This window comes from Bos indicus, chromosome 19 (genome assembly GCF_029378745.1).
Source record: "Bos indicus isolate NIAB-ARS_2022 breed Sahiwal x Tharparkar chromosome 19, NIAB-ARS_B.indTharparkar_mat_pri_1.0, whole genome shotgun sequence".
Taxonomy (NCBI): Eukaryota; Metazoa; Chordata; class Mammalia; order Artiodactyla; family Bovidae; genus Bos; species Bos indicus.
The window spans coordinates 64,457,316-64,476,785 of NC_091778.1; the positions used below are offsets into that span (position 1 = coordinate 64,457,316).

At 38.7% G+C, this 19,470-nt stretch overlaps 1 protein-coding gene across 9 annotated transcripts in view; it reads right to left on the reverse strand.

The window, feature by feature from the left end:
* Positions 1-19,470, reverse strand: part of HELZ (helicase with zinc finger) — a 152,316-nt gene that overhangs the window by 107,030 nt on the left and 25,816 nt on the right. For 8 of the 9 annotated variants that reach the window (XM_070774251.1, XM_070774252.1, XM_070774245.1 and 5 more), the window contains 2 exons: positions 5,126-5,250; positions 3,099-3,155 (listed from right to left, as the gene is read on the reverse strand). In XM_070774251.1, coding sequence (XP_070630352.1) covers positions 3,099-3,155; positions 5,126-5,250 — 182 coding nt within the window. Of the gene's footprint in view, positions 1-3,098; positions 3,156-5,125; positions 5,251-19,470 lie in introns of those variants that run through there. The other variant, XM_070774253.1, reaches the window with a different exon arrangement.

The following is a 19,470-nucleotide window of genomic DNA, read 5'->3' on the forward strand; positions in this document are numbered from 1 at the left end:
TCGAACCCGGGTCTCCCGCGTTATAGACAGATGCTTTACTGTCTGAGCCACCAGGGAAGTCCTGTTCTGCTCTGAGTAGTCTCCAAATCTTGCCCAGCAAGGTCCAGAATGTCTCTCACGTCTATCTCATACTCGACCCCACTGCCACTGCCCTGTAAGCGCCTCATTCTGCTTGTCTCATCTGCCCCAAAGCTGCCTGACGGCCAACTTAGTATTAGTAGCAAGGCACTTTTGGGTCTGCCCTCAGCTGCCTCCATCCTTTAACCGCAATTCTCACACTCTAGCCTCCCTGGTTTCCCACAGGGTGTCTATCTCCCCTCTCCCTGCTTGTTCTTCTGGTACAGCACTTACTGACCACAGGTAGCCCTGTGGGTACATTAGCTATGCACATCTTGGGTTGGCCCTTCAGACTGTTTTCCATGGCTCTCTCAGCTTTCCAAAACCCACAGACCCGTGAACAGCACAGCACTCAGTAAATGCTGAACTGAATCACAAGGAGGAAACAGTACCCCAGGACGAAATTTGGAATGTTTTGTATCATAGAAAGAATGTCATAAATGCTAATTGGATATAACTGAAGCAATATCACCGTAATTTACATGTTACTGATTAAATTGGACCCTTTTGAGGCTGGGCTGGAACTAAACCAGGAAAAAGCTTTCTGATTCTCAAACTACTTACTAAATAGTTTTTGAAGACAACTCAATTTTTTTCGTAAAACAAGGACCAAGTTTAAGACTATGTAGAAGCTAGCAAATAAATCAGGACATAATTATTCACATTATAAAGACTCTATACCCACCAAAAAGATGTATTAAATGATCCTTTAACATTCTATAAGCAAGACCTAAATGGTCCAGTCCCATACTAGCCCTTAAAATATGATTCCAATTACACAGAATTTATAAAAGAGCTAAAAACTCACTTCAAGTATGAATTGAAAGTATCTCCTCTAAAAAAAATTTATCAAAATAAATTTACCAAATACGCAAGAAAAACTGGAGGAAGATGTTTGAGTGATGAGATAAAGCTTAAAGCATCTGTAACTGCTGAAAGGGAAAGACACGCGTATATCTGTGAGTCTGCGTCTGCAACAGCCTGCAGCGGCAGGAGATGCCTGTGCTGACACTGTTGCTCTCAGCCTGGAGCGGGGAGCGGGGAGGGGTGCCGGTGAACTGCCCACCCTCATCAGAAGAGCCGGTAAGAATAAGAAAATCGGCCACTGTGGCTTTTAGGTTCCAACGTATTGTACTTTTGAAAACACCCTTTTTATATGCTCAGACCCCAAGACAGAAAGGCAACATCAAGAAGGTCTTTACTGAGACCTTCAGGGAAAGCAGACACATTTCACATTGCTAGAATTCTTATAATCTTATAATCAAATATTGATTTGGTATTGAAATTTCTCTGAAGAATATGTATTGTCTCTCTGTTTTCATTAGTCAGTCTTTAGTTTAATGTCTTTATTCTAATCCACTAGCACTTACAGGTTAAATATCAGCTCAGCCCAATCTTTAAATAACAAATTGTTGCTATTTTTAAGTATATCAAGTGTAATTATAAATAAGAGTAACACTGTTAGCTTTTTCTAGATGGATTTTTTTTTATTAGTACCAGTTCACTAACCAAAAATACTACTACTCTGGTTACACAGAAATTATAAACAAAACTTAAGTCACTTATTCCAAAAGTATGGTAACAAAATGAGAGTCAAATAATATTTGTAACCTTATACAGAACAGGATTATAAATATCAAAAATAAAACTTTACATATATTTGTGTATGATTATCAGATGTAAAGCTGCTAATTCAATTAAGGTAATAAGAGAGAAGAACAAGGCCAAGAATCTTAAAACGAAAATCATCTTATTTTATGTTTTCATTTTAAAAGTCTAAAACACTTATAATTGTCTTATTTTACTTCTTAGAAATTAAAAAGACTACATAAATACCAGAGGGAAATGGCTCTGAAGTTAGAGCTTATTGATTTTCAGTTAATTCATAATAAGACTAAGAAAATAATATATTTTAAAATCCTACTGAATTGTAGCAAAACAGTACCTTTATCCAGCTTATGTACCTCACGATGACTGTCTTCTTTGCATACTTATTTGTTGCTATGAACTGTAATGCATTATGATATTTGAAGTGTGAATGTAACCTACAGGAGGAGGTCAAGGTTTACACCTGGGTGCTCTTCTCATCCTCTCAGCCTGACGGGAACGCCCTTCACCTCACTCTCCAGGACACAGCACTTTATTAATTCTCAACTGAGCTTAAGTGTCTCATCCCCTCACTACCATTCCAGTTATTTTTCCATCACAGAAAGCTCATCCCATGTACCTCAATGTGAATTACACCTATACCTGTGTTTAATTAATTAATTTATTGTCTATTTCCTCCCCAAGACTTTAACCTCCCCAAGGACAAGGACCACAAGTATCTCGTTCAGGGCTGTATCCACAGCACCAAGCATAATACCTAGCGTATAGTAGGTACCAGTTTTTAAATAAAAAAGCCAGTCAGTCAGTTTACATGGATTTCCATTTATGATAAAAGCTGACAAAAACAGCTATTTTTAAAATAAGACAAAAAATAAAACGAGACAGCTAAGTAAAAATACATTTACATGACTGTATGAGGAACAGAAATTTGAGACTTACAAATCCACGGGCCTTTTACACGCCCTGCTGTCCCTGGCCTTCAACTCATCACCAGAGCACATTTTTGTTCACCATTTACCCTGTTACACATTATTCCCATCACCTAAACTCACTCCATAAAAACATCACAGACTTTTATTAGTTACTTAGAAAATATTTTCTAATAGCCAGATGTAGTTAAAAACCAAAATTTCCCAATCACCTCTCCATTTATTGGACAGAGACAGCTAAAAAGAATTAGGGACAAAACAGGCACCTTGCGAGGAAGCAAAGCCCCTAGGATGGGAGTGAGCCTGGCCACAGAAAGGCTAACAGCTTCCCTACCCACTGGTAAAGCCTCTGATGCCCAGTGACCACCCACATCTTAATACCGAACACGTGCCATTCAGAATAAGTCAAACTCTGCCCAAAGAGATCGGCTGAAATAGTCTTACCTCTGTTTCTTTGAGAAGTGTTTTTAGCCTTGTCAAATCTTTTGTTACCATCCCATTCTGAAAGGGCAAATGAAAAAGGGGGAAACCAAGCGGCATATTAGTTTTTTACTCTGAACTTGACTCTTTGGCTATTTCTAAGGTTTACCCATAAAAAGAAAACTAATGCTATGCTCCTCTCCTATCCTCATTACTATTAGAGGTGACAGCAAAGCCAACCCTCTATGTGGGAAGTTAGAAAGATGAACCGGACAAAACATACAGTATGCCCTAAAACACTGTATTCATCTTGTAAGAATTTAAGATTAATTCAATAACATTAACAATGAGTATCACTCAAAGTAGGATTAAAAAAAAAAAAAAAACAAACTTCAACTTTTTAAAACTCCTTTTCCTAAACCAAACACGTGAACTTGGTTACTTATGATTCAGATTCACATACGATGATCACACTACTACAGACGGTTCATTAAAGCTGCTGAAGGAAAACATAAAACATGAGCTCTTGAGAAATTCAAATTTCACTTGAGATTTGAAAGCAAATTGCTTCTTAATTTTTAATTTAAAAATCCAACAGGTGAAAAAAAAAAAAAAAATCCAACAGGTAAAACACTGTAATATGCTCAATTTAAATAGAAAAGATCCTTAAAGATAGAATTATCTAAATAATAAAGAAGAGAAATATTCTTTATCACCTATTTAGAACTAAATACCCATACAAGACTCTTGAGAGTCCCTGGGACTGCAACGAGATCCAACCAGTCCATCCTAAAGGAGATCAGTCCTGGGTGTTCATGAGAAGGACTGATGCTGAAGCTGAAACTCCAATACTTTGGTCACCTCATGGGAAGAGTTGACTCATTGGAAAAGACTCTGATGCTGGGAGGGATTGGGGGCAGGAGGAGAAGGAGACAACAAAGGATGAGATGGTTGGATGGCATTACCGACTCGATGGACATGAGTTTGGGTAAACTCCAGGAGTTGGTGATGGACAGGGAGGCCTGGCGTGCTGCGATTCATGGGGTCGCAAAGAGTCGGACACGACTGAGCGACTGAACTGACCCATACAATTTTGCTATAATTAATAAGATACCTTAGCTTTTATGTTCATTTGTTAAGATGGTGAAATAAAAAGATACTATTAAACCTACTAAACAATTTACTGCACAATAATTCCTTAGAAAATAACTAAATTAGCCCCCGAGATGGGTCATTATATTACACTCAACAATATACAAAGTACTTTCCTGATTTCCTTCTTTTTCACCAGATGTATATTTATTTGCAGTGAGAACACAACTTTGCTCCAGGTTTCCACAGTTTATGATAATTCAGAATATAGAGAACTCAGGCTGTATAACAAAGTATACATATGTTGTTTTTTTTTACTTTCACCATCTTTCATTATGACTCAAAAAGTATCAGTTTTGTAACAGTTACCAACTGGTGAAAAAAGTCATAACATATCTTTTCTTCCAATTTCTATAGATTGCCAACTCTAACGTTCAAAAAAGGAAGTCTTTCCATTAAGTCATCCGAAAACAAATAGACAAAAACTCTAGAAAATTTAATAGAGCATACAAAAATGTATCCCAAGGTCTGAATAGAACGAGATAACTTCATCAGAGCAGCCATGAATATGAACATCATCAGAAAGAAAAGTAATTATTACTTAGTTTAGATAAATTTAAGCACTTTATATACAATAAATGACTAAATTTAAGAAACCTATAAGATCATATATCCACAGAAGCATTTTAAAACTCAAAAATACCTTCAGGCTCTGTTAAATTATACCTTTAAAGAAAATCAGTTATTCTATAGTTTCAAAGCTTTAAAAATTATCTCTTAATCACAAATGACATTAATACAAGAATCCAATGCTTAAATATGAGTATGTTGAAAAGAAGTAAGTAGCTACTCATAAACTTTGATTTCTGACAGAACCTACAGGATGCAGGTAATACACCTAAGAAGTCCAAGGGGTGAACACATTTTTGGACATTCAAATCTAGAACCAGTCAACATACCAGGGACTCTCCTGTCAGTGACTTGGCAAGAATGTGGGATACAGGCTGGAGCTTTCCTTTAAGCTGCATGCAGCAAAGCACTGCCTGAAAGGCGCCATCTCCCTTGGCCAGTCCTTCTCCCAGCACTGTCATGAAAGAAAAGCCATCATTAACCACGTGACATTCAAAACACATTTTTCTTAATTTTATTATTAGCACACTATCCTAGGCATGGCTTCTTTTTTTTTAATTGGACTATGGTTACTTTACTCCGCTGTGTCAGTTTCTGCTCTACAGCGAAGTAAACCAGCCATACATCAACTTACACCTGCTGTTTTGGATTTCCTTCTCACTGAGGTCACCACAGAGTACCCAGTAGTTTCCTGCTCTAGAGCAGGTTCTCGCTAGTTATCTGTCTTATACATGGTAGTGCATACATCAAACTCCACTCTTCCAATTCACCCCTCCCTTTCCCTCCTGGTATCCATTACATTTGTTTTCTACATCTGTGCCTTTATTTCTGTTTTGCAATAAGATCATTTTTACCATTTTTCTAGATTCCACAAATATGTGTTAATGTGTATTTTTCTCTTTCTGACTTACTTCACCCTGTATTGACAGACACTAGGTCCATCTACATCTCTACAAATGACATGGTTTTCTTCTTTTTTATGGCTGAATAATATTTCATTTTTAGAAGTAACACCCCCAAAAGATGTCCTTTTCATTATAGGGGACTGGAATGCAAAAGTAGGAAGTCAAGAAACACCTGGGATAACAGGCAAATTTGGCCTTGGAATATGGAATGAAGCAGGGCAAAGGCTAACAGAGTTCTGCCAAGATAACGCACTGGTCATAGCAAACACCCTCTTCCAAGAACACAAGAGAAGACTCTACACATGGGCATCACCAGATGGTCAACACTGAAATCAGACTGATTACATTCTTTGCAGCCAAAGATGGAGAAGCTCTATACAGTCAGCAAAAACAAGACTGGGAGCTGACTGTGGATCAGATCATGAACTCCTTATTGCCAAATTCAGACTTAAATTGAAGAAAGTAGGGAAAACCACTAGACCATTCAGGTATGACCTGAATCAAATTCCTTATGATTATACAGTAGAAGTGAGAAATAGATTTAAGGGACTAGATCTGATAGATAGAGTGCCTGATGAACTATGGACAGAGGTTCGTGACATTGTACAGGAGACAGGGATCAAGACCATCCCCATGGAAAAGAAATGCAAAAAAGCAAAATGGCTGTCTGGGGAGGCCTTGCAAATAGCCTTTTCTCTTCTTTTCTCTGTGAAAAGAAGAGAAGCGAAAAGCAAAGGAGAAAAGGAAAGATATAAGCATCTAATGCAGAGTTCCAAAGAATAGCAAGGAGAGATAAGAAAGCCTTCCTCAGCGATCAATGAAAAGAAATAGAGGAAAACAACAGAATGGGAAAGACTAGAGATCCCTTCAAGAAAATTAGAGATACCAAGGGAACATTTCATGCAAAGATGGGCTCGATAAAGGACAGAAATGGTATGGACCTAACAGAAGTAGAAGATATTAAGAAGAGGTGGCAAGAATACACAGAAGAACTGTACAAAAAAGATCTTCATGACCAAAATAATCACAATGGTGTGATCACTCACCTAGAGCCAGACATCCTGGAATGTGAAGTCAAGTGGGCCTTAGAAAGCATCACTACAAACAAAGCTAGTGGAGATGATGGAATTCCAGTTGAGCTATTTCAAATCCTGGAAGATGATGCTGTGAAAAGTGCTGCATTCAATATGCCAGCAAATTTGGAAAACTCAGCAGTGGCCACAGGACTGGAAAAGGTCAGTTTTCATTCCAATCCCAAAGAAAGGCAATGCCAAAGAATGCTCAAACTACCCCACAATTGCACTCATCTCACACGCTAGTAAAGTAATACTCAAAATCCTCCAAGCCAGGCTTCAGTAATACATGAACTATGAACTTCCAAATGTTCAAGCTGGTTTTAGAAAAGGCAGAGGAACCAGAGATCAAATTGCCAACATCTGCTGGATCATGGAAAAAGCAAGAGAGTTCCAGAAAAACATCTATTTCTGCTTTATTGACTATGCCGAAGCCTTTGACTGTGTGGATCACAATAAACTGTGGAAAATTCTGAAAAAGATGGGAATACCAGACCACCTGACCTGTCCCTTGAGAAACCTATATGCAAGTCAGGAAGCAACAGTTAGAAACTGGACATGGAACAACAGACTGGTTCCAAATAGGAAAAGAAGTATGTCAAGGCTATATACTGTCACCCTGCTTATTTAACTTATATGCAGAGTATATCATGAGAAACGTTGGGCTGGAAGAAGCACAAGCTGGAACCAAGATTGCCGGGAGAAATATCAATAACCTCAGATACGCAGATGACACCACCCTTATGGCAGAAAGTGAAGAGGAACTAAAAAGCCTCTTGATGAAAGTAAAAGAAGAGAGTGAAAAAGTTGGCTTAAAGCTCAACATTCAGAAAACTAAGATCATGGCATCTGGTCCCAACACTTCATGGGAAATAGATGGGGAAACAGTGGAAACAGTGGCAGAGTTTATTTTGGGGGGCTCCAAAATCACCGCAGATGGTGACTGCAGCCATGAAATTAAAAGACGCTTAGTCCTTGGAAGGAAAGTTATGACCAACCTAGATAGCATATTCAAAAGCAGAGACATTACTTTGCCAACAAAGGTCCATCTAGTCAAGGCTATGGTTTTTCCTGTGGTCATGTATGGATGTGAGAGTTGGACTGTGAAGAAGGCTGAGCACCGAAGAATTGATGCTTCTGAACTGTGGTGTTGGAGAAGACTCTTGAGAGTCCCTTGGACTGCAAGGAGATCCAACCAGTCCGTTCTAAAGGAGATCAGTCCTGGGTGTTCTTTGGAAGGACTGATGTTGAGGCTGAAACTCCAATACTTTGGTCATCTCATGGGAAGAGCTGACTCATTGGAAAAGACTCTGATGCTGGGAGGGATTGGGGGCAGGAGGAGAAGGGGACGACAGAGGATGAGATGGTTGGATGGCATCACTGACTCGATGGATGTGAGTCTGAGTGAACTCCAGGAGTTGATGATCGACAGGGAGGCCTGGTGTGCTGGGATTCATGGGGTCACAAAGAGTTGGACACGACTGAGCAACTGAACTGAACTGAACTGAATATTTCATTTGTGGGCTTCCTTCATAGCTCAGTGGTAAAGAACTTGCCTGACAATACAGGAGATACAGATTTGATCCCTGGTTTGGGAAGCTCTCCTGGAGAAGGAAATGGCAACCCACTCCAGTATTCTTGCCTGGGAAATCCCATGGACAGAGAAGCCTGGCAAGCTATAGTCTATGGGACTGCAAAGAGTCAGGACACAACGTGGCAACTAAACAACAAATATTCCATTGTAATATGTACCACATATCCATTCCTCTGTTGATTTATGTTGCTTCCATGACCCGGCTACTGTAAACACAGCTGAAATAAACACTGGGGTTCATGTAACATTTGAATTATGCTTTTCACTGGCCATATGCTCAATAGGGGGCATATGCTCAGTCATATGGCCATTCTGCTTTTAGTTTTTAAGGAACCTCATACTGTTCTTCATAGTGGCTGCACCAACTTACATTCCCACCAACAGTGTAAGAGGGTTCCCTTTTCTCCATGTTCTCTCCAGCATTTATTGTTTGTAAATTTTTTGATGGTGGCCATTCAGACCTGTGTGAGGTGATACCTCATTGCAGTTTTTATTTGCATTTCTCTAAAAATTAGTGGTGTTGAGCATCTTTTCATGTATTTGTTGGCAGTCTGTATGTCTTCTCTGAGAAATGTGTATTTAGGTCTTATAGCCATTTTTTTATTGGGTTGCTTTCTTTCTAAGAATTTGTCCATTTCTTCCAGGTTTTCCATTTTACTGGCATATAGTTGCTTGTAGTAGTCTTTATGATCCTTTGTATTTCTGTGGTGTCAGTTGTAACTTTTTCTTTTTCATTTCTAACTTTACTGAGTGCTCCCCCCTTTTTTCATAATGAGCCTGGCTAAAGGTTTATGCATTTTGTTAATCTTTCTCAAAAAAATCAGCTTTTAGTTTCATTGATCTTTTCTATTGTTTTTTTGGGTTTCTGTTTCTTTTATTTCTGCTCTGATTTTTATGATTTCTTTTCTTCCACTAACTTTGGGGTTTCTTCTTTGTTGACTCTAGTTGCTTTAGGTGTAGGTTAGGTTGTTTATCTGAAATTGCTTGTTTCTTGGGTTAGGATTGTATTGCCATAAACTTCCCTCTTAGAACTGCTTTTGCTGTATCCCATAGATTCTGGGTCATCATATTTTCATTGTCTTTTGTTTCTGGGTATTTTTTTATTTCTACTTGGATTTCTTCACTGATCTCTTGGTTATGAAGTAGCATACTGTGTAGCATCCATGTATTTCCATTTTTTACAATTTTTCTTCCTATAATCGATTCCTAATCTCATAGTATTGTGGTCAGAGAAGATACCTGATATGATTTCAAGTTTCTTAAATTTACCAAGGTTTCATTTGTGACCCAAGATGTGCTCTATCCTGGAGAATGTTCCATGTGCACTTGAGAAGAAAGTATATTCCGATGTTTTAGGATGGATATTTTAGTATGTTTATACTATAAATATCAATTAAACCTATTTGATCCAACGGTCACTGAAGGCCTGTGTTTCTTCATTAATTTTCAGTGTGGAAGATGCGTCCACTGGTGTAAGAGGGGTGCTGAGGTCCCCCACTATTGCTGTGCTACTTCAGTTTCCTCGTTTATGACTTAGCATTTACCTTCTGTACTGAGATGCTCCTGTGTTGGGTCCATAAATATGTACAATTGTTGTATCTTCTTCAATTGATTGCCTTGATCATCATGCAGTGTCCTTCCTTATCCCTTGTTGTTGTTGTTGTTCAGCCACTCAGTCATGTCCAACTCTTTTCAACCCAATGGACGGCAGCACACCAGCCTTCCCTGTCCTTTACTGTGTCCCAGAGTTTGCTCAAACTCATGTCCATTGAGTCAGAGATGCCATCATCTCTGTTACCCACTTCTCCTGTCCTCAATCTTTCCCAGCATCAGGGTCTTTTCCAATGAGTCAGCTCTTCGCATCAGGTGGCCAAAGTATGGAAACTTCAGCTTCAGCATCAGTCCTTCCAATGAACATTCAGCGTTGATTTTCTTTAGGATTGACTAGTTTGATCGCCTTGCTGTCCAAGGGACTCTAAAGAGTCTTCTCCAGCACCACAGTTTGAAAGCATCAATTCTTCAGCACTCAGCCTTCTTTATGGTGCAACATTCATGCATGACTGTTGGAAAAACCACATCTTTGACTATACAGACCTTTGTTGGCAGTGATGTCTACTTTTTAATACACTGTCTAGGTTTGTCATAGCTTTTCTTCTAAGGAGCAAGCATCTTATAATTTCATGGCTGCAGTCACAATCCATAGTGATTTTGCAGCCCAAGAAAATAAAGTCTACCCCTGTTTCCATTTTTTCCCCATCTATTTGCCATGAAGTGATGGGACAAGATGCCATGATCTTATTTTTTTGAATGTTGAGTTTCACTATATTGAATCAGTTTTACTAAAAACTGATTTTTGCAACTGCAACTGATTTGAAAGTTGTAGTCTCTATATTCAAGAAGGTTTTGTTCAATTACTTTTAGTTTAGACCAACCTGCTCTCACTCCATCCATGTTACAGATCACTCATGTCCTCAACTGACAATTCCAATACATGAGTAACATATCCTTGAGAATGTCTTGAGCACCTTAGAAAATTCCACAGTAAGCCCACATCTCCCTCAGATCTTACTGTTCCTTAAACTATTCAAATATGACCTTTGGCAAGTCATTTTGTCTCTCTGGCCCTCAGCATGGTCATTTGTAGAACTGAAACATGAAAAGTGTGTTGCAAGAATCAAATGATAGAATGCCAGGAAAATGTTTTAAAGAAAAACAACAGTTCTGCCAAGGTCTGGATCATTCACATTCTCTAAGCCTGCTTCCTTCCCTGTAAAATGGAGGTGACAATAGCTACCTAATAAGGTTGTGGTAAAGATTAACTATATGAAATATCTAGCACAATCTCCTCATAAGAATTCCCTAGATGTTACCTAACCCTGTAAAAATTATAAAATAGTACTGAAAACTTGAGGAAACATCTGAGCTTCTTTTGAGTAACTGGGATATTAAGAAACTAGTTATCAAGAGCTGAGGAATGTTTCAGGGAAATGAAAAAAAAATTTAAGAATATTTCAGTCTCAGATGACTATGTCACTTTGTTTAAAAAGTATTAAACAACATATTTTAGAAACACTTTTCAAAGGTCTTTGGTTTTGTACAAAGTATTAGCTGAATTTTATTTTACAGAAGTTCTGCCATTCTATTGGTGTTTGAATGTCTCCATATTATTCTTTTCCTTTTCCTCTCTCTAAATGTTTCAGACAAGAAACACTACTCATGTACTTTCTTCTAATTGTTGTCTTTAAGTGCAGTTCAGTTTATGTCTTGTAGGATCCCACAGGAAGAACTGTGGCAAAGAAACAGTCAACTATTATAGGTAAAAAGCTATCCTGCTATTGCGTCATATGATAAAATCAAATTGCAATGCTGTCACTCTGGTACTGTATTATCTTTAACATTTTGAAAAAGCCTCAAAGAATACAAAGTATGGCCTGCTGCTGATGCTAAGTCGCTTCAGTCGTGTCCGACTCTGTGCGACCCCATAGACAGCTGCCTACCAGGCTCCCCCGTCCCTGGGATTCTCAAGTCAAGAACACTGGAGTGGGTTGCCATTTCCTTCTCCAATGCATGAAAGTGAAGAGTGAAAGTGAAGTCGCTCAGTCGTGTCCGACTCTTAGTGACCCCATGGACTGCAGCCTACCAGGCTCCTCCGTCCATGGGATTTTCCAGGCAAGAGTACTGGAGTAGGGTGCCATTGCCTTCTCTGAAAGTATGGCCTAGTGTACAATAAAACTTGCCTCAGTTATTGAACCTGCCAAACATAATCTAATCTTAGGCAACTGTAAAAAAGTTATGTTTCCTTACAAATAAATTCTCTCCCCACCAGCTATCTGTGGAACTTTGTGAGCACAGAACTCCTTCCTGCACCTTAGCTGTGATGTGAAATTCAAGGCTCTATCCCTTTCCATTCTTAAGTTTTTGTAAGATTTGCTAAGACCTAAAATATCTCTTACTTGGAATGTTCTGGACCAGAAAATGAGTAATATTAAAGGAGTATTCATTCAACTGAGCTTCCCTGGTAGCTCAGCTGGTAAAGAATCCATCTGCAATGTAGGAGAACCTGGTTCGATTCCTGGGTTGAAAAGATCCTCTGGAGAAGGAATAGGCTACCCACTCCAGTATTCTTGGGCTTCCCTGGTGGCTCAGATAGTAAAAAATCTGCCTGCAGTGCAGGAGACCTGGGTTCAATCTCTGATGGGAAGATCCCCTGGAGGAGGGAATGGCAACCCACTCCAGTATTTTTGCCTGGAGAATCCCATGGACAGAGGAGCCTGGCAGGCTGCAGTCCATGGGGTCACAAAGAGTTGGACACGACTGAATGACTAAGCACACATGCGTGCATCACTCAACTGCTTCGACCAAAACAGCCTCTGTAAGGTAGCCCCTGGCTACCAAAAAGAGAGGATAAACAATGAAAATATAATTCCCCTTGCCTGTAAAATATTGCCTGCCATGAGTAAGATCACTTAAAACAAGTTTAAAGTTCAGTAAATGCTGAGTATTAGTCTGTATTTTTTCAGTAACATGATCATTTTACATTATTTCTCTTATCAAGTCCTTAGTTATTTCTAAAATCTTGTACTGAAGACCATAGCCTAATCAAGGTGGTATTTTTCCAATATTCTCAAAAGAAATTTTTAAATTAGCACTAAACTAAATCTTTGAGTCATTAACAAAATGAACTTACTCACCAGTTGGATATGATGACGTTCTCCGAACCAACACATCAGGAACTGAATCAAAACTAAAAATGATGGGGTGGGGGGGGTGGGGTGTGGTGGGAGGCTCAAGAGGAAGGGGATATATATACTTATGGCTGATTCATGTTATTGTATGGCAGAAATGAACACAACACTGTAAAGCAATTATCCTCCAATTTAAAATAAATTTTAAATAAATAAAAATAGATCCATTTAATAAATACATTAAAAATGTGTAATTTATACATAAATTCCTTCCTAAATATCAGCCATTTAATCTCTGGCCATAAACTCGTAGCTGAATATATCCTAGGGATGGGGGAGGAGTACATAAACAGACTCCAAATGGTAGAAGACTTAAGTCACCTCAAAATGTCCACTTATAACAAGTATCAGAAAACATGACATAAATCAAAATAACAGTTCTGTGGCAGGTCTCTCACCAGTGTCCATGTTACCAGTTTGTTTTTTTTCCCCACTATCCTTCTCCTGTCTCTACCCTTCTTGCCCTAGCTCTCTCTTTTCTTCCAATTGTAATACATAATACTTTAAGGCATGTGGGCTGCAGCTTTAGTGGCACTTGATGTCCTTCCTACCAAAGTCTTTTGCAGATAAAGTATTTCCTTAATAAAATGCTTTTGGAAAATGAAAAGCCCTAACAAAATTCAACGCTTGGGATCATTAGACCTCTTCTAAATATTTCACCCCTAGGTTTAAATTTTATACGTTCTCTTATTCTCTTGCTTTCTCTTTTTGTCCCCACATCCCTGCTACCTTGCTTTTACTGCTGTCAGTATTTGGTCCTTCAACCCAGTCACAACAATCTTTGTCATCTCTATTACAACCCCTTGTGTATACAGTAAACGTTAAAACTTTCTTTACAGTCCAATCCTCACATCCATACATGACTACTGGAAAAACCATAGCTTTGACTAGATGGAACTTTGTTGGCAACGTAATGTCTCTGCTTTTTAATATGCGGTCTAGGTTGGTCATAACTTTTCTTCCAAGGAGCAAGAGACGCACAATGAATATACCTCAACTTCTTCATCACTATACAAATATAAAATTATAGACAGCAAAAAGCTGACAACGCACATAATCATAGAAACAAACCTGAAACTTCATTCCCCAGTGTATCATAAAAGGTTTTTATTTCATCTACATGCTTGAATGAACTTTTCACATAAGGCACTGTTAAAACAGTATTTGCAAAAGTACCTGTCATACTCTGTGTGCATTAGAAAGAGAGAGAGAATATGCTGTTTGCAGAGACTTCAACCTCCTCTTCATAAAGAATTCTAATTTCCACGATTCATTTGCTATATAGTTACTGGGAAGTTCATCTGTTTTAACTGTTCAAAAACTGGAAGAAGCTTTTTCTACTTAAAAAGATCAATTTAACTGTATTTTTTTTTTAATCTAAAATTCCTTGACGGCCTTCATTTCAATGTCAAAAGCCAACATCTTGCCACCTCCATTGTTGAGCACTCTGAGGAAATCCTGACTGTGGGAAGTTCTGTGCCAAGACCCTCCCTTACTTCACTGTTTCTGTGGCTGATTTGCTTGCTAAGGAGAAACACCCAGGCGTTTGGCTGCTCTTTCGCCTTCCTCCCCCTGGGGGAGAGCGGGGTGTTCAGGTGTTCACAGCCATCTTGACTTTAGCGCCCTCTTCTGCGCTAAAATTTTCAGTTTTAACTGAAAATTTTAAAGGGCAAGCTACCACTTATTTTAAATCTTCTCTTTTTATATATAAATTTAATTTTAGCTAATATAAAATTAATGCTAGTGTTTATCCCATGAGTGAAAAACTACATGAAATAAATGTATAATGTCACTTCTGACTATCACTGACACCCTGCATAAATAAGAAAAGGCACAGAACAGTCATACGACCACAACGAGCCTCTTCCAACTGAGTTCAGAGGACCTAAGTTCAAAGACTATTGCTTTCTCAAACATCTACACATAGAAAAAAGGGAGTCTGCACACTTGAAAGATAACAGTCCTCAAACTTAACTCAAATACTAAATATTCACTCACTTTTCTGATTTTCATTCTATTCCAAAATTAGCATTTTATAATTTAACTTTCTAATCCCTATCAACTTGAATATAAGAACTTTACTTAAAATAGTTGATAGGCATTAAGGGCAATGAAGAGTGAGAGTGGAGATCCTATTCCACAAAGCCTTAGGCTCCCACTGGAGATTGACTGTGCTGCGGCCATGCTGTGGGGCACTTTGCTACTGTTTTCAGTCACTAAGTTGTGCCTCTTTGTGACCCCATGAACTGCAATACACCAGGCTCCTCTGTCCTCCACTACCTCCCAGAGTTTGCTCAAATGCATGTCCATTGAGTCAGTGATGAACTATCTCATCCTCTACTGTCTCCTTCTCCTTTTGCCTTCAAGCTTTCCAAGCACTGGGGTCTTTCCAAAGAGTCAACTCTTTGAATAGGTGGCCAAAGTATTGGAGCTTTAGCTTCACCATCATCTATCCAATGAATATCTGGAATTGATTTCCTTTTTATCTCCTCGCTGTCCAAGGGACTCTCAAGAGTCTTCTTCACCACCACAGTTTGAAAGAACATAATTTGATTTCGGTATTGACCATCTGGTGATGCCCACGTGTAGGGTCATCTCTTGGCTTGTTGGAAAAGGGTGTTTGGTGTGACCAGTGTGTTCTCTTGACAAAACTCTGTTGGCCCTGCTTTATTCTGTACTCCAAGGGCAAATGTGCCTGTTATTCTGGGTAACCCCTGACTTTCTACTTTTGCATTCCAATTCCCTGTGATGAAAAGAACATCTTTTGGTGTTAGTTCTCAAAAGTGTTGTAGGTCTTCATAGAACTGGTCAACTTCAGCTTCTTCAGCATCAGTGGCTGAAGCATAGATTTGGATCACTGTAATGTTGAACAGTTTGCCTTGGAAAAGAATCAAGATCATTCTGTCCTTTTTGAGGTTGCACCCAATACTGCATTTCAGACTCTCTTGTTGACTACGAAGGGTACTCCATTTCTTCTATGGGATTCTTGCCCACAGTAGACATAATGGTCCTCGGAAATAAATTCACTCATTCCCATCCATTCTAGTTCACTGATTCCTAAGATGTCAATATTCACTGTTGCCATTTCCTGCTTGACCATGTCCAATGATTTATGGACCTAACACTCAAGGTTCTTATATAATACTGTTCTTTACAGCATCTAGCTTTACTTTCACCACCAGACACATCCACAGCTGAACATCATTCCCACTGTCACTCAACTGCTTTGTTCTTTCTAGAGCTATTGCCCTCCACTCTTCCCTAGTAGCAGAATGGACAACTTTGCGACCTACGGGGCTCACCTTCCAGTGTCATATCTTTTTGCCTTTTCATACTGTTCGTGGGGTTCTCATGGCAAGAATACTGGAGTGGGTTGCCATTTCCTCCTCCGTAGACCACATTTTGTAACAACTCTTCACCATGACCCGTCTGTCTTGGGTGGCTCATAGCCTCATTGGGTTATGCAAGCCCCTTCACCACAACAAGGCTATGATCAATGAAGAGGCTGTGGAATACTACTCAGCCATAAAAATGGATGGACTATACATACACTCAAAAACTTGGATGGATCTCATACGTGGTGAGAGGGGAAAAAGTTATCTTTAAAAGGTCACAAACAATATGGTTCTATTGTGTGTTATTTTCAAAAGGACAAAATTACAGAGATGGAGAACAGACTAGTGGTTGCCAGGGTTACACAGGGAGGCAAGACCATGAGTGTAACTATACAGGGTAGCACAAAAAAAGGTCTTCACGTGATGGAACAGTTCTGTATCTCGACTGTGCTGGTGGTTCCGTGAATCCACACACAGTAAAATGACAGAGAATTACACACAGTCATTGAACCAAAGCCAACTTCCTCGTCTCAATATTGCACGACGGTTACGGGAGGTGCACCAGTGGGGGAAACAGTCCACAGGGCCCCCCTGCACCATATACCTTTGCGGCATCAGTGGCTCTGCAGCAACTGGAGCTGAAGAGTAAGAAACATCACTGCAACTGCTCCCTATTTAAAAGTCTCGGCAACAGGAAAACCTGGCTTAAAGATCCAAAGTCCTGTCCAACTCTACTAATGATTATCAATGTCACCCTGAGCCTCAGTTTGTTTTTTTTTTAATCCTTTCTAGAATATGAAATACCCATATACCTTTCCTCCCCCAAATTTATTATACCAAACAAAATAATGTCTATAAAACTCCAAAGAATACACAGATCAGAGCTTAGGACAGATAAAAGAGAAGGAGCATGGCCTTTTAGGTCAGAAAGACTTCACTTCAAAACCACAGTCCAGTTCTGGACAGTCTCTGGGCTAAGCAAGTTACTTAATCTCACTCATCACCTGTAAAATTGGAATGGTATTACAATGTGGTTAAACAAACTATTTCAGAGGGTCTGACCCAGAGAAAATTCTGAATAAATATTATTACCCTTATCAACTATTTTTCCAAAAAAATTTAATTACCATAAAATCTATTTAATGAAAACTCTTCAGAAAAAAAGGAAAGTGTAGAAGATTCAATCAATCATGTATCAATTTGCCTTTTTCAGGACAGTCAGCATCTATTCAACAGGGCTTTTTGGTTGCTGAATCACTTCACAGGGGAAGTATTAACATAATAAATATCTATAGATGCCCCAAACTCCTGTTTGTATTAATTTCTTAAATTAATGACACTCTCAGCTAGAGTTTAAGAATCTTGCAGCTGTATGAAAAATATCCACTGTTATAATGATTGAGTTTGACTTACATATTACATGTAGCACAAATCTCTTTCAGTTGCTAAGACTACTATTTGATTTCACTTTCTCCATTTACCTCATTCTATTTTTTTAGTGTAAAAAATGTGAGTTTCCTATATGATGAATATTTCAAAAGCACAAGAAAAATCTTTATTTTATGGAAGTTTTCCTGTTATGCCAAATACAGCTTATGTTCAGGTAATGAACAGACTTACTCGTGGCCCCTGGCTTGACAATGCTCACTATCCAGAACACAACACCAAACTCAGAAATGAACTCTCTGAACTGAGAGTCTGTGTGGTTTATTCTCAAGATGCCCTTGAGTCCTCACTCAGAATCTGTTTATTAAAGCAGAACTCCAACTTTCAAATCTTATGACTCTGATCAGCTCCTGGCTTAAACAAATCAGCCATTAAAAAAAACACACATACACACACATTTTGGGGACAACCAGGTAAATCTGACTATAGATTGGGTTTTGGATATTAGGGAATTATGGTCACTTTTATTAGGTTAATAGTAATGCTGTGGTTATACAGTTATGATCTTATTTATTACAGATGCATACTGAAGTATTTAGGAATAAATATCATGGTATCTATAATTACTTTTAAGCAGTTCAGAAAAAAATTAATCAAGTAAATATGGCAAAAAGGTGACAACCTAAGTTTCAAGAATATGAATGCTTATTATATTATTTCCCCTAGTTTCTCCTTGTAGGTTTTTCATAATAAAAAAGAATTTAAATTTTTTAACTCCATGACAAAGACTGCCTGGCTGGTTTCCCATCCCTGTGTGAGAAAGTGAAATCAGGCTCAGAAGCAAGTGGAGGGAGAGGGGGGGAGGGTAGCTGCAATGAAGCCTGTTGAGAGCTGCAAGGAATGCAAGCTGATACTGACAGCAAGGGATCCTGCAGTACATCAAATGCAAACTAGGTCTGGGGCCCTGCAGAGGGAGCTGCTCGGGCACCCAGCATACAAACCAGTATAATAATTAACAAAGGCCGAGACTCTGGTCTTGTTTTTTATTACTAACTAACTGCCTAACCATGGTATTTTATCTTATATAAAAATAACCTTGCTGTACACCTGAAATTAAAGTAATACTGTAAATCAACTATACTTCCAAAAAAAAAAAAAGTTACCAAAAGGGAAGAGGAAAAAATTATATATAATATAAAAGCAGAACTCTACAACTAGCAATATATACACATAAACTTTTGACAATATTTCCAAATGTCTACTTCAAATGAACAACTTTACATTAACTAAGCATTTCCATGTTCTTACAAGGAATGCATAGAATGTAATCATTGAACCATTATTGCAAGCTAACCAATTTCCCCCTTTTCCACACAGCACCACAATGAAAACCATTCCACAGACAATTTTTTCCTTCTTTTGAAATATTTACTTGGGACAGTCTCCCAGAACTGAGATTAGTGGGTCAAAGGTACGAACATATGACCAAGCTGTATTCTGCTTCATACCCCGCCCGCCGCCACCACAAGCACACACTCACTTCACTACAACCTTATCTGAGACAGTGGTTTTCTCCCCACATTGCAGAAGCAGAATCAGTACACAAAAACTGCACGTAACCAATGTACAGTCTGGT